We start from the raw sequence: 14,670 nt of genomic DNA on the forward strand, positions 1-14,670 counted from the left end.
CCAGCTACCTAAATATCGAGAGAAACATTTTTGTAAGTATCAAATTATTCTGTGACACTTAAGTGTTATAAATACCCAAGAAAAAGGGGGACCAAGTTTAACGAAATTTAAGAGTTTTATCAGGACTCCCCAATTTTCCGTACCTCCAAAACCACATGGTATTTGACATAAGTCACCGTTCTGTTAAAGGAATTTTAAGAATAACCCATCACTTAATAACACGTATTTCTGGCCAAAGAGGAAAATGTTAAATTCAGAGGATCATACTTTCTGCTTATTCAAAGGTTGCTAAGGATTTGTAATTCGGAGGCAGTACCGCTCGGATAGGCTTGCTCATGGGAGTGTGGAAGGCTCTGCAAGCCTAGCAAACACAGCACTGCATAGAATTTATTTCTATTCTGATCTTCAGCACTTTTAGATTTAGTGGCAATGTCGAAAATGAGCTCCAGTTTCCACATCACTGCAGGCTGTGCGCTGGGTGAGGAGGAGAAGGAACCAGGTAACAGGCGCTCTCATTCTGTACACAGCCCTGTGGTTCCAGGAGCACCTGAGTTCCTTTCTGTTCTAGCATAAAGGTTCTGGAGCCAACTCTGCTGCACTCTACTTGCGTGGTCTTGTGCAAGTTGCTTAACTTCTCTATGCCTTGGTTTTCTCATCTGTAAAATGAGGATAGCAGGGTTGTTGTGAGAAATAAGTGAGTAAATGTATGTACAGGCTTAGAATAAGGTCTGACTAAAGTAAATGCTTAATCAGCTACGGTTGTGATTGTTGATGCTATTGTTGCTATTCTTGGCCTGGTCTCTTAGGCTTCTGCGTCTTCCCCTGAAGTACTTTCCACTAAAGAAAAGGGAATGTATGAGTACCTGAGTTCATTCACTCAGTACACAAGGACTGAGTCTCCGCTGTATGCCCAGCACTGTCTTAGTACCGCAGACACAGAGATGAACAAGACACACAGTCCCTGATCTCAAGGAGTTCAAAGCTTTGAACGTGGGCTACAGTACAATTTGGTCAGTACTGCATTAGAGTAATGCGTAAGATGCTGTGAGGCCGCCGAGGACGTGTGCCTAACTCTGCCTTGGGCTGGTGTGAATAGAAAAAGCATCACAGATGAAGTGATGCCTAAAAAGTCTCTAATAATGAGCGAAGTCAAATGAGCAGAGTAAGCTGGAAGGGGATTCTAGGCAAAGCATCTATGTGTTAGAAGGCGCTGGTTTGCGACGAAGCTCAGAAGGCATACTCAGAGACAGTACGTTGGTTAGTACGGCCAGACCACAGGGCTTTGGCGTATGGGCTCAGGAAGGGTGCAGGCTGCAAGGACAGACGCGGGCAAGGCATCAGTGGTTCTGGTCCTCCGTCACTGCAGGTTGTGCACAGGATGAGGAGAGGAACGAACAAAGTAACAGACGCTTAGGTTCTAATCCTAGTCAAGTGGGTCCAAAGGCTTTTGTGGTAGAGGCCTACTTTCAACTACTTGAATATTTGCCCTCATTCTTGTAAAGATAAATGACTCAAGCTCAGTGAATAGGTCAGCAGTAATGAAATATGATAGACATCCATGCCTGTTTGGTTCTAAAAAGTATCCAGTTTTTAAGTGTCTTAGTTGGCTATTTCCTAGCACCTAGGCTACTCTTGATTGTACATTCATGAGTCAAATTTACGATGTGTTCTAAAATGCTCAGGCTTTTTATTTTCCACATCTGCCTGTCACTTGACTTGGCTCTTTTACTTGCAGCCAGTTATATTCTCCACTACGCTAAGTTGCGTGATGCACTTAGCTCAATGTTCAGTCTGACAAACGTGCCCGTACAGTACACATATTTAAGGGCAGCTGGAATCAACTTTTCATTACTGGTCACACATTGATGGCCCAACTATGAAGAGTTTGTGGGTAGCAGTACCTGGATTGGATCATAAAGAGGCTTTTTTAAAGAGCTTAATTTGTATTCAATAGTTAGGACATTATTAGCATCTTTGCATTCTAGAAGGATTACTCTGGCTGGACTATGAAGCTAAATGGGTTAGAAGGAGTTAAGACGGGAAGGAGGATGATCAGTTAGCAGGATGAACGTAGCCCTGTTGAGATGATGGGGGCTATCTTAGGGTCCACAGGGATAGAGGGGAATGCACACGTATTTAAGGGGTAGACTCCACAACAACTGATTAACTGTTTTGGGCAGAGGGTGGGGGCTGAGAAAGAAGATTCTCAGCTTTGTGCCTGAGGGACTGAATGGGTGGTGGTGTAATGACTGCCACTGGGAAGATGGAGGGCACTAAGTTATGGGATGTTGTGTGTGTTGAAAGTATACTTGAATGAAGTTGTGAAAATGCTTATAAGTAGCATTTTAAAAGAGCTCAGGATAAAATGTGGAAATTATCTTATGACAATATTAATGGCTAGTTAAAAGAAGAATAAGTGACCAAAGAGAGGGTGTCCAAATTTTGTTGATCATACACTTCCATCAGTAACAAATGTTTAAGCATGGATCCTCTCTCTCTCTCCCTCCCCCCTTCTCTCTCCCTCTCTCTCTCTCTCTCTCTCTCTCTCTCTCTATATATATATATATATATACGTATATATATGTGTGTGTATATATATATATATATATATATAAATTTTTGAATAAAAAATTTAGTATAAGTATATACAAAGACCTGAATATTATATACTGTTAAAGCGTAATTTTTTTCAATAGATCATTTTACATACCCTGCTCTGGTGACAGCTGTCTGGGAGGGCAAAAGCAAAGCATTATGACATAAATAACGAAGAGGGATGAGGTTTCATGTTTTTGCTAATGCCTTGCCCAGCCTTTCCAGGGAAAAGTGGCTCCTCAGGGTTCTAGGTTCCCGTAGCACTTTGTTCATCTCCAACCCACACATTTCTACGATGCAGCATTACATTTACTGCATATGGTACTGTAATTTATTCTTCTGCTCTTTCAAGAGAGCTTATTGAGGGAAGACTCTGTTTTGTCTCTTGATTCATCACACCTAGCCCTGGGCCTGGAACACAGAGACATTCAGCAATGCTTCTGAATGAATAAAAAGAAGTACACTATTTCAGAATAGAAGAGAAAGCATTTGAAGAATAGATCAGGATGCAAGAGACATACAGTCAGTTCTAAAATGGCGGGAAATAAGAGTGGAGATGAAGCAGATTGACAAGAAACAGAAGGAGGATGCAAAACTAGAGCTGGGTGAAGGGAAAGAGCAAAGCCAATGCTACAGGCTTGGATGTTTGAGAAGAGAGGTGAGGCTTGGTTGAAGGAAGAATCTACATCCTTTTACCTTAGAGGAAATGTTAGTTTGCCTGTATATGTCCACTTTACCTACGAGTAGAACATTTTATTATATGGAGAAAAATTGGGATGTGGACCCATAGTCTGGGGTAGCCTTGGAAGGAGTTGCCTGACTTTTATTCTGTAAATGGTGTGGTACCAGCAAAAGACCCGAATGAGAATTCTGGTAAGATGACAGAGGAAGTAAAAGCATCAGATACTACCGCTGGTCCTCCCGTAGAGAGGGAAAAAAAAAAAAATCCAAAAAACCAGTGTCCAGCATTAAGTATAAGAATCTGGAAGGAGTTTCTCCAAACCACCATACAGAAGAGAGAGAATTAAGAAGGCGTAATAAAAAAACATCTGGCTCTATTCTCGGGTCAGAACCATTATAGGCTGTGTGGCTAATCCCATGAACTGAAAACCTGGGAACAGCAAAAACCTTCCTAGAGCAGAACAGACCAGGGACAGCTGAGAGGCCCTCCCTTAGAAGAGAAGAGGCTCAACAGGCAGGAAAACAGGCAGAAAAGGGTAAAAAGCTGGCAGGCGCGCTGTCCGTTCCTACCAAACTGCCTGCATGTTTGTGTCCACTCACCAGATCACATGGCCAAGCTTAAAACACAGAATCATACTCTAAATACAGGTCTGAAACTTCTTTTCTTCTTGTAACAGCATGTTATGAAGATCAGTTATGGTACGTCATACATTTGGGAGGGAGAGTACTTTAAAGAGTTCAGTCTGTGGGAACAAATGCTCACCGATCAGGGTGATGGGGTCGCAGGGGCCAAACAGTGAGTCGGGCGAACGGGCCCTGAAATTTCTTTTTACCTCTTTGTACCAGAAGCAGTAGGATATCACAAGTAGTGTGACTGTAAGTTCAGTGAACACACTGAAGGACTATGTATTTTTCACTTTTTCTAAGCACCTGACATAGTCCCTGATACTTCACAGGTACTCAAGAAATACTTGTTGACTGACTGAATGAAATGAACGTCAGGCCTACCCAGGTCCCTTGTATGAACTGGCACCATACTCACCATGCTTAAAATACATAGACTTTAAATGCATCTGGCTCCTGATTCTCTTTTTGTAAATTATTTTTGAATTGTTTCTTTACTCCTTATCAGAATTGTCTTTACACTCTCTCCTCTATGAGCTGTGGAAGGTCTGTGCATCTTCTGTAGTGCCCAGATTGGTATATCATTTCTAACTTATAAGATCTTATGTAGGATACATTCCACTTTTAAAATTAAATCTGACTGAATCTGTACTTTTATAATTAAAAAGAAAATGTTTTACTATAAAGAGAAAATAAAATAGTTTTATCAAGAATGTAGGGGGCAAAAAGTTCTCAGGAAGACAATAAATTAGTAATGATAAAAGGTAATACATGATATAAAAAACAAAATCAGATGGGGCACCGGGTGGCTCGGTCGGTCAAGTGTCCAACTTTGGCTCAGGTCATGATCTGGTGGTTCGTGAGTTCAAACCCCATGTTGGGCTCTGTGCTGACAGCTCAGAGCCTGGAGCCTGCTTCAGATTCTGTGTCTCCCTCTCTCTCTGCCCCCCCACCACTCACACTCTGTCTCTCTCAAAAATACACAAACATTAAAAAAATTAAAAAAAAAAACAACAAAATCAGAGAGTAATTAAGTTTAAGATTTTATCATTTTGAAGTAAGCAAAGTAAAACAAGTAAAAACAAACGGGAAAAACATATTGCAAATAGGAACAATTTTTAAAAATAATGCTTTTGAGACTATAACTGAATACTAGTATTTTAAAAATAATGAAATTAGACAATTGTGTATCAGAAAATAGAAATAGAAAAAAAAACTAAGGAACAAATGAAAACGTTACCAAAGAATTACATCCTACAAAAGATTCCAGGCCCAGATGGGCTTTTCTACTGGAATATTTCAAAGTTTAAAGGCTAGATCATTTCATGATATTCCAGAATAGAGTAAGATGGAAAGCTACTTAACTCATGTTACAAGGCAAATACAACTATAATAACAAAAGCTGATAAATATAGCACAAAGAGAAAAAAATCACAGATCAATCTCATTTATGTAGATGGATACAAAAACTCTAAATGATAATGAATAGAATTCATTTGTGCATTTAAAAGATCGTGAATAAATAAGTTTTAATATCAGCAAATAGGAAAGTTTGGTAGTAGTAAATCTGTAATTTTAATTTGCTAAACAAAAAAAATCATCTTTCTCTCACTAAGATGGCAACTATTTATAAAAGTAAATGTATACTGCTAACAAAAACACAGAAGATACAGAAGATAACTATGAAAAGAAACTTTAACATAACAAAAAGCATCTAATCGAGCAAAGAGCAGAATCACCCTTATTCCCGCTGCAACGGAGATGAAAACAGAGATACTTATTTTTGTCATTATTGTTTAATCTTTGTGTGGGAAGGTATGACCAATGCTGTAATGCATAGCACAGAAATAAGACAAAAGGAAGAGACATAATCAAATATTTAGAAAATCCAAGGAAATCAGAACTTCTTAGAATCAGTCAGCTAAGCGTCCGACTTCAGCTCAGGTCACGATCTCCTGGTTCGTGAGTTTGAGCCCCACATCGGGCTCTGTGCTGACAGCTCAGAGCCTGGAGCCTGCTCCGGATTCTGTCTCTTCCTCTCTCTCAGCCCCTAACCTGCTCGCACTGTCTCTCCCTCTCTCAAAGATAAGTAAACATTAAAAAAATTTTTTTAGAATTAAGAGTAATTGACTATTAAAAAATGAAGATCATTCACAACCAAAAGTATCTATCATCAGTGTTCTTTCCTAATTAATTGATAGGCTGTTCCAACTGTATTTTGGGGAATTACACCCTCTCCCATTATAAAGTGCATTTGGAAAAATAAAGAGACAAAACTGGTAAAGAAAATACTGAAGCAGCATTGACGAACCAACTTTATCATATATGAAAACACTATAAAGCAAGGTTTCTCCGCCTTGGCATTATTGACCTTTTGGACTGGATAATTCTTTTGTCGTCAGGGGGCTGTCCAGTGCACTGTAGGATGTTAGCAACATTCCTGCCCTCTATCCCATAGAAGCCTCTAGCACCTCCCAATTAGAATAATAATGAATGTCTCTGGACATTGCTAAGGGTTCCCTTGGGGGGGGGGGGGGGCGGGCAAAAATTACCCCTGGTTGAGAATCACAGATTGTAAAGTGCCAGTCATTAAAACTGGGGAACTAATAGAATAAGTTAATGGGAAAAAATATTTATTAAAGGAGGTACCATATGTTAATGGGGTAAAGAAAATTATTCAGTATACTTAGGTCAACAAACAATTTAGTGGAGAAATAAATTTGAAGATTTCATATGATATCTAAAAGAGACTTTGATTAAATAGACTTAAATATGATTTTTAGAAGTCACATTATTAAGCTAGAAGAAAATATGATTGAAATATTAAATTGTTAGACTGGAAGAGCTTTCTAAGGCCAGAAACAAGAGCAATCATAATGGGGAAGATGGGCAGATTACAGAATTTTAAAATATGGTATATCAAAGAATAAAAATAAAAAAGCAGATTGGTAAAATATCTAGCTCAAGAAATTCCCAGCTAGATATAAAGTATCTAGATAGATTGGTTATCTAGCTCAAGGAAGTATTCTCAAATATAGATAAAAGGTATAAATATGATGATATTGATCACAACATTTAGGAAAACAAAAAAGCTGGAAACTATGTATCTAATCATAGAGTAATAAAATAAACTGTCATACCAACTTTAGAGACTATTATGTAGCCATTTTAAATGATATTATGAAGACTGATAAAACACAACAATAAGTTTAAGATATGGTAAGTTAAAGTAAATAATAATGTGTACATGTCATATACTTATGACTATATACAATGTGCATGGCAAAAAGATGAGAAATAAATACAAAAGTGGTTATAAAAGCTCGAACAAAAACAGGCTTTTGTGATAACTGTATGATGTTAATTGAAAAAATATCAGGACAGTATAACTTAAAGCTATATGGAAAATATATAGCTATAGATGAGAAAATGGCTAGAAGGAAATATACTACTTACTAAAAAACCTGTGTAATAATATGTGTAATAGGCATGATATTTGTAAGCATTCAGAGGAAGAATCATCAGAGCATATATACAAACAGAAAAAAAAAAGAAACCAGTTGTGAAAGAGATACTGAAGATGTGAAATATAGGAAATAAATGATGAAATAAGATAGAAGAACCTGTATGAAGGGTGAAGATTTGGATGGTACATGTTTCAGCTTTAAAAGGAAGGAAAGGGCACTTCCTTCCTCTGGTGAGAAGGGAAAGAAAAAATGGCAGGTAAAATTTTGATGTATAGGTGTGGGTTCAAGAATGCATGCAGTATGATTTTTAGCTATGTGAAACTGTTTACAAGAAACATGATTATAAATATAAATGACCAAGGCCAAACTTCTTCTGTAGAATGTATGGTTTATCAAAATTCAACAAAAAAAGATTTCTATGAATATAAAGCACAAAGAAGTATTAAATGATATCAAACAGCTGCCCCAGATGGAAATAAAAAATGGAATGTATATGTTGGGTGTGATCTTAAAAAGTCCTAATAAAGAGAGTAAAATTCTAAGGTGACTCAGGTGCTAGGTATTTATTAAATAAGCATTTTCTGCTGCTATATTACACATATGTATATTCAGTCATTTAATGAAATAAGTATCTTGTTTTATCCAGAAACACAAAAAAATTCAAGAAATGCTTACCAAAGAAAGGCACACACGGTGGATTAATAGACCTGAGTTTTGCCAAATATTTCTTATAGTGATCTTCGCTTAACTCATGAGCTTCTTCTAAAATTTTCTTTTGGCGACTTGGTATTTGCTACAGTAAAAAAAAAAAAAAAAAAAAAAATTTAGGGAGTGTGAGTTTATAAAAGGAAGCATAGGTTTTGCCCCAAAATGCCAGGCTAAGAATAAAGCCCAAACACAACGGTATCAGTTTGATTCTAAGAATAACCACATCAAGACACTATCTTCATGGACCCCAGAACAAATTGCAAGAGTGTGGTGTGTGAGTGAAATCTAGCTTATCTTGCCATTCCTTATACAATTACGAGAGTATCTGATTTTATGTTATACATAAATTAAGTGCTGAAAGGTTTTTCTTCTTGTCACCTAGGCTAGGGCCCATGAAAGCATTTTAACGAGAATTCCTAATTTTAAAAGTGCAACCAGTTCAATACAAATACAAATATAGTGGAATTGAGACAATTCCAGGTTTTAAACTGTCACTGAAAACACAGATGAGGCACTTAACAATTAAAGACCATGATTCTTAAAATCCTGATTCTTCATTTACAAAATGACTAGACGAACCTACCTCAAATGTGTGGTCTAGTCTGTAAACAGGAGATGAGTTCATAGCACTGACAACCTCAAGGACACCATTGAAATTGTTCAGCTCTTGAAAGACTTGTAGAATCTCAATTATTCGACTCACCACAGCTACTCTTTCTTCTAAGTTTTCAGTTTCTACAATACATCTGGGAATCAAAGACAAAAAAATGAATTAAATAATCTATAATTTCCCCAACAAAGATATGCTTTAAGGAATTTAGTAAATAAAATAATGTGTGTGTGGGGGGGGGGGTGCGGTTATCAAGTAACCCCAGAGGATCTATATTCAGAACGACAGGTAAAGAGCAGGAGACTGGATCGCCAGGCGGTGCTCCAGTCAGGCAAGGTGCTCTTCACTGGTTTTCACACGGACACAGCCACCAGTCAATCATTTTCCTGCTGTATTAGAATTAACTGGTGAGACTAACATCTTGTTGACTGTCTGCTGGTCTTCGGGATGTGGGTGTGTCCTAGGGGAATTTATTCTGGAACTCAAGAATTCTGTGTCTCCTATTCTTCACCTAATTTCAAGATTTTGGTGATCATGTTTTCTTTCTTTGAAATAATTAGCTACATTTCTAGGAACGGCTCTTCAGAAAAACATTGTGATGTTAAAAAGTCAATGAAAGTATTTTACCATAATTAAGAATAAAATTTTTTTAATTACTAAGAAAGAGAAAAAAAATCAAAGGCACTTTACATTTAAATACCAAGAATCTTTGGAAGGTATACAGCTAATATACCAATAAATAGCTAAAAGAAAGCATACTCGGTTCAAAAAGAGAAAATTCCTCAGTGAGCATTTACTCTCTAATATTAGACAGAATCTTAAATTTACTAATCACCAGTAAAGAAAAAGGCATTTTAAACTTGGTTTTTAATAATGTAATATAAAATAATGTATAATCTAAGAAAAACAATACACAAAAGAGAAAATAAATATAAATCAATATTAAACATTTTTAAAATTGTAAAGGTGAAAATTACATTATTCTCTGATGAGGATAACCTGACACTAAGAAAAAAACTGTCGCAAAACTATCAAAATAAACATAAAATCAAATTTGCTATCAAATTAAACATAACACGCTTACATGTTTAAAGCATTAGCTAGATCTCTACAAATACATCATATACTGGCTAACTAGTTAGCTGGACATTTAAAAGGGTATAATACAAGTATAATATATTTACATCTTGTATTTGACTACTTCAGTTGACATTACCTAGGTATACAAATTGTCATCACCTGTGGAGTTTCTGTAACAACCAGGTAAGTCTGGGGTGATTTATCCATAGGTGACTCCAATTCTAATATACGTCCATGGCTAAGAGCCACCGTAGCAAACGGACAAGAATCTCTCACACTGAAAAGGCAGAAGTTGGAACCCCTGTGTACTGCTGGTGGGGGGAATGCAAATGATACAGCCACTATGGAAAACTGTATGGAGGTTCCTCAAAGATTAAAAGTAGAGCTATTGTATGATTGATCCACCAATCCCACTTTTGGTTATTTATTCAAAAGCAGGGTCTCAAGGAGATATTAGCACTCCATGTTCGTTGCAGTGTTTGTTCACAATAGCCAAGATGTGGAAACAACCCAAATGCCCATCTATGGATGAATGGATAAAGAAAATGTGGTACATACACACAATGGAGTATTACTCAGCTTTAAAAAAGAAGAAAAGCCTGCAATATGTGACAACACTGATGAACACTGAAGACATTATTCTGAGTGAAATAAGCCAGTCACAGAAGGATGAATACTGCATGATTCTACACATATGAGGTATCTAAAATAGTCACAATTATAGAAGCATAGAATGGTGATTGCCAGGAGTCAGGGAGAGGGGAAAATAGGGAGTTACCAATTAGCATGTATAAAAGTTCAGTTATGCAAGATGAATAAATCCTAGAGATCTGCTATACAACATTATGCCTACAAATTAATAATTTATATAACTAAAATTCTGTATTGCACAGTGGAAAAAATCTGTTAAAAGGGTACCTCTCATGTTAAATGTTCTTACAGTAATTTAAAGAAAAAGGAAAAAGTGCAGGAAATGGCCTTTTCAGTCATCTATTAAAAAACAGGACAGAAATAAAAATGGTCTATTTTATCAGTTATGTTTCTCCTTTACAGACACAAATTTTAATTATTATGATGGAAAAGGTCTTCTGCATATTTAAGTGGAATTATTTAATTTGATAATGAAGAAATCAGGAAGCAACACTTAGAGGGCAAATGGTAAAGTTTTACTGTTTACAGGCTAGGAAATAATAACATAAGTGACTTGGAATGCTTATTTCTCTTTAGGAATTGCTTTTAAGTCTTTATCCACATTGTAGCATAGGTTCTAGTCATTCCCTATGTCACTGGCCTCTTGTTCTGATAATTCCAATAGGAACCTCATATCACCCTTATAAAATATTAGTCAACTAGTCATAGTGTTTTTACTCAAAAAAATATGGCTGACATATATAATGCCAATCTGTGGCCCCAACTATAAAACTGCATTGAGATTCTAGATTGCTGACATGACCGTATAAGCAGGTCTGCTTACCCACTCCTCAGTGAAACTAGTGAAGAGTAAATATATGAAGAAAAACATAATCATGATTAATATCATCTTCCCCAACATTTAAAGTCTCTGGAAATGGCTCTGAGAGCAAATGGCAAATAAAGAAACATCTATTTGGGAAAACTACAAAAATTCAGTAAGAGAGGCAAGAGTTTACAGCTTTTGAACCAAGCCCGCTCCCTCCTTGCTCCCAGAGGACCCCAGGCAGTGGAGGGAAGAGTCTACTCCAGACAGCTGCAGCTGAGAATGCAGGCCTCCCTGTCCACCTGGCTCCCAGCTGGAGGGCTTTCTTCTCTGGAGGAACAGGACTTCAGCATTTCCAGTCCCCAGCTGGCGGGGGCTGAGGCTAAATCTCTGGCGAGTGTAGCTGGGAAGTGGGGACTCCCTTCTGCCAAACTCCTGCATGGAACACAGGCTCTCACCTGCAAGTGGCACACTGAGAATGCTGGGAAGACAGCCTCTCCCTGGTTCCCGAGGCAGTGGTTCCATGCCAGGAGAGGTGAGTAAAGAGGACCTCGCACACCACCTGCAACCAGGCACTCAGCTCCTAGAGCAGGAATGTTTCGGGGAAATTTGCCACCAGCACAAGAGTGCAGGCTCAAACAGCTCCTACTCTCTTGTCATTTGCAACAAACCGTTGGAGAAGTTCAAACCTAAAGGTGCTCTCAAGAACAGTGAAGGGGGTGCCTGGGTGGCTCAGTCCATTGAGCGTCTGACTTTGGCGCAGGTCGTGATCTCAATGGTTGATGAGTTTGAGCCACAGGGGGCTTACTTCTCTCAGCACGGAGCCTGCTCCATATCCTTTGAGTGTCTCTCTCTGTCTCTTTCTCTCTGCCCCTACCCCACTTGTGCGCACGCATGCGTGTGCTCTCTCTCTCTCAAAACACACACACACACACACACACACACACACACACACACACACACACACAAACAGTGAAGGTTGTGGTGCAGGGCAATGGTAAGATTCTTGGATCTAACAATTGTTGGTTGACTAGTCTGCAGGAGAGAACCAGGGAATAAGAGCTGGGACGAGCCTTCCAAGGGTCAGAACAAATATCAGAAACCTAAGAAACCACTCCTTAAAAGGAGTCACAATTTGGTTGGATTAGTTTGCAGAGCAATTTATACCACTAGGGAAATTGCTGAAAACAATAGAGCAACCAGCTGGCAATTAGCAGGGTTTAACAGCTGGATGTGGTCAGGACAGGAGTGAAAGAAAGCACTACCTCTCCTGCTGCCTTCTTGGAGTGACCGTGGACATACCCAAAACAGTACCTCTCAGAAGAGGAACTTCTCAGCTAAACATCTAAGTGTGGAGGGAGCTGGAGGATAGGCTTGTCGAGAAGAATCCAGCTAGTCACTAAAGGAACAAGCTCTGGGCGGTGGGGAGTCGGAGGGGCAGGACCCACAAGTTGCTACAACAGCAAGTGTCCAACAAAGAATTACCAGGCATGCAAAGAAACAAGAAAGTACAGTAGTGTCCCCTCATCTGCTGTTTTGTTTTCCCCAGTTTCAGTTACCTAGCAGCCAACTATGGTACCACAGATAGCTTCCTTTTGAGGTGTCGTAAGGTCATTTAGTAGCATACCGCTAATGTCACGGTGCCTAAAGCGTTCACCTCACTTCATCTCATCATGTAGGCATTGTGTCATCTCACATCATCACAAGAAGGGTGAGTACAGTGCAGTAAGATATTTTGAGAGAGAGACCACATTCACATACCTTTATTACAGTATACTGTCATAACTGTTCTGTTATTGTTAGTAATGAACAATTAAAAAACAGTATAAGGGGTTTGGTACTATCTGTGGTTTCAGGCATCCACTGAGGGTCCTCTGTGGATAAGGGGGGACTATTGTATGATCCGTTCACCGGGGGAGTAAAAGCAGGGAACAAGCATTGCCTGGGAGAGGGACCAGATGTCAGATTTAACAGAAAATGATTTCACAGTAGCCATTATGAATGTGTTCACAGAACTAAAGGAAAGAAGGCATGATTTAAAAAGTAAAGAAAGATATAATGACAATGTGCAGAAGAAAGTATCATAAAACACACAGCAATAACAACTGGCAACTCAAACTGAAAAATACGACAGTTTAAAATAAATTTACTAAAGGGGCTCAATTTTTGAACCGCCAGAAGAAAAAATTAATTAACTTGGAGATAGAGCTGTTGTTCAAAAACGAAGGCAAAATAAAGACTTTCCCAGGTGAACAGAAACGGAGAGAATTTGTTGCTAGCACACCCACCGTACGAGAGATAGTAATGGAAGTTCTTCAGGCTGAAAGCAAAGAACCCCAGATGCTAACACCAGTCCACGAAAACAAAGAGCGGTGGTAAAAGTAATTATGTGATTATAGGAGACAGGATAAATGCCCGTTTTTTTCTCATTGCTTCTCTTAACTGATTTAAAAAGCAACTGTATAAAATAATGTGAATGTAACGTATTGTTGGGCCTATAAGATATACATATAGAATAAATTGCCAATAACCAGACAAAGGAGGTGGGGAAGAGCAAAGCTGTAATGGGCTAAGAAAATAACAAAGGGGAAAGCAATAATCGCTACAAGTATTGTTAGATTTGCATCATTAATTATATGTAATATGTATGACAATAGTGCCAGGAAAAAGGAAGACAGGGAACAGAGCTATACAGGAGGAACATTTCTATCACTGGGATTAAGCTAGTAGAAATCTGAAGTGGATTCTAATAAGCTGTCTATGGTAAACCTTAAAGCATTCACTAAAAAACCCCCCAAAAGATATAATGAAAAAAATCATTAATGAAATAAAAATGCTACATTAGGAAAGTATTCACTCAGTGCAAAAGAAAGGAGGGACAGAGAACAAAAAAAGGACGCAAGACATATAAAAATAGAATTGCATTTAAAATCATAATAGCTGACTGCTCCGAAATGCGAGAGTGTCAGTAACACTTACTTCTCAAACCACAGAGTGAGGTTAGTGGTGTGCCGGATCATTTTTAGGAGATTAGGAGAATTAATTTCTTTGTCTTCTTTTGTCCACACGCTTCCAACTAATTCTGATGGCTGTACAGCTCTGAAATCATCAAGACATAATTCTCCATGATCCTTTTCCCTGTAGCATACTGTTTTACTAAGTAAATGAGATAAATAAAACTAAACTCCCATATAAACCTTTTGTTTTTACACCAATAGAAAGGTTTATGAAAACAACATATCACAACTAATTATAACTATGTATATTTTTCTATAGATTAAAAAAATATTTTTATGCATATATTTGTGTACTTTTATTATTGCTTTATAGTAGCATTTTGCTTTGGGCAACATTGAGATTTTTTCATATCTTTCCTAGCACTTAACAAAGATTATTTAACAAATTAGGGTGACAATGTAATCGGGGATTGTTCTTTTAAATAATGATAC

The 14,670-nt window shown here is 38.0% G+C and overlaps 1 protein-coding gene across 3 annotated transcripts in view; it reads right to left on the reverse strand.

The window, feature by feature from the left end:
* SOS1 (SOS Ras/Rac guanine nucleotide exchange factor 1) overlaps positions 1-14,670 on the reverse strand; it is a 151,091-nt gene that overhangs the window by 16,173 nt on the left and 120,248 nt on the right. For all 3 annotated transcript variants that reach the window (XM_060653109.3, XM_060653104.3, XM_060653093.3), the window contains 3 exons: positions 14,201-14,320; positions 8,659-8,821; positions 8,043-8,160 (listed from right to left, as the gene is read on the reverse strand). In XM_060653109.3, coding sequence (XP_060509092.1) covers positions 8,043-8,160; positions 8,659-8,821; positions 14,201-14,320 — 401 coding nt within the window. The remainder of the gene's footprint in view (positions 1-8,042; positions 8,161-8,658; positions 8,822-14,200; positions 14,321-14,670) is intronic.

This window comes from Panthera onca, chromosome A3, assembly GCF_046562875.1.
Source record: "Panthera onca isolate mPanOnc1 chromosome A3, mPanOnc1 haplotype 2, whole genome shotgun sequence".
In the NCBI taxonomy this organism is placed as follows: domain Eukaryota; kingdom Metazoa; phylum Chordata; class Mammalia; order Carnivora; family Felidae; genus Panthera; species Panthera onca.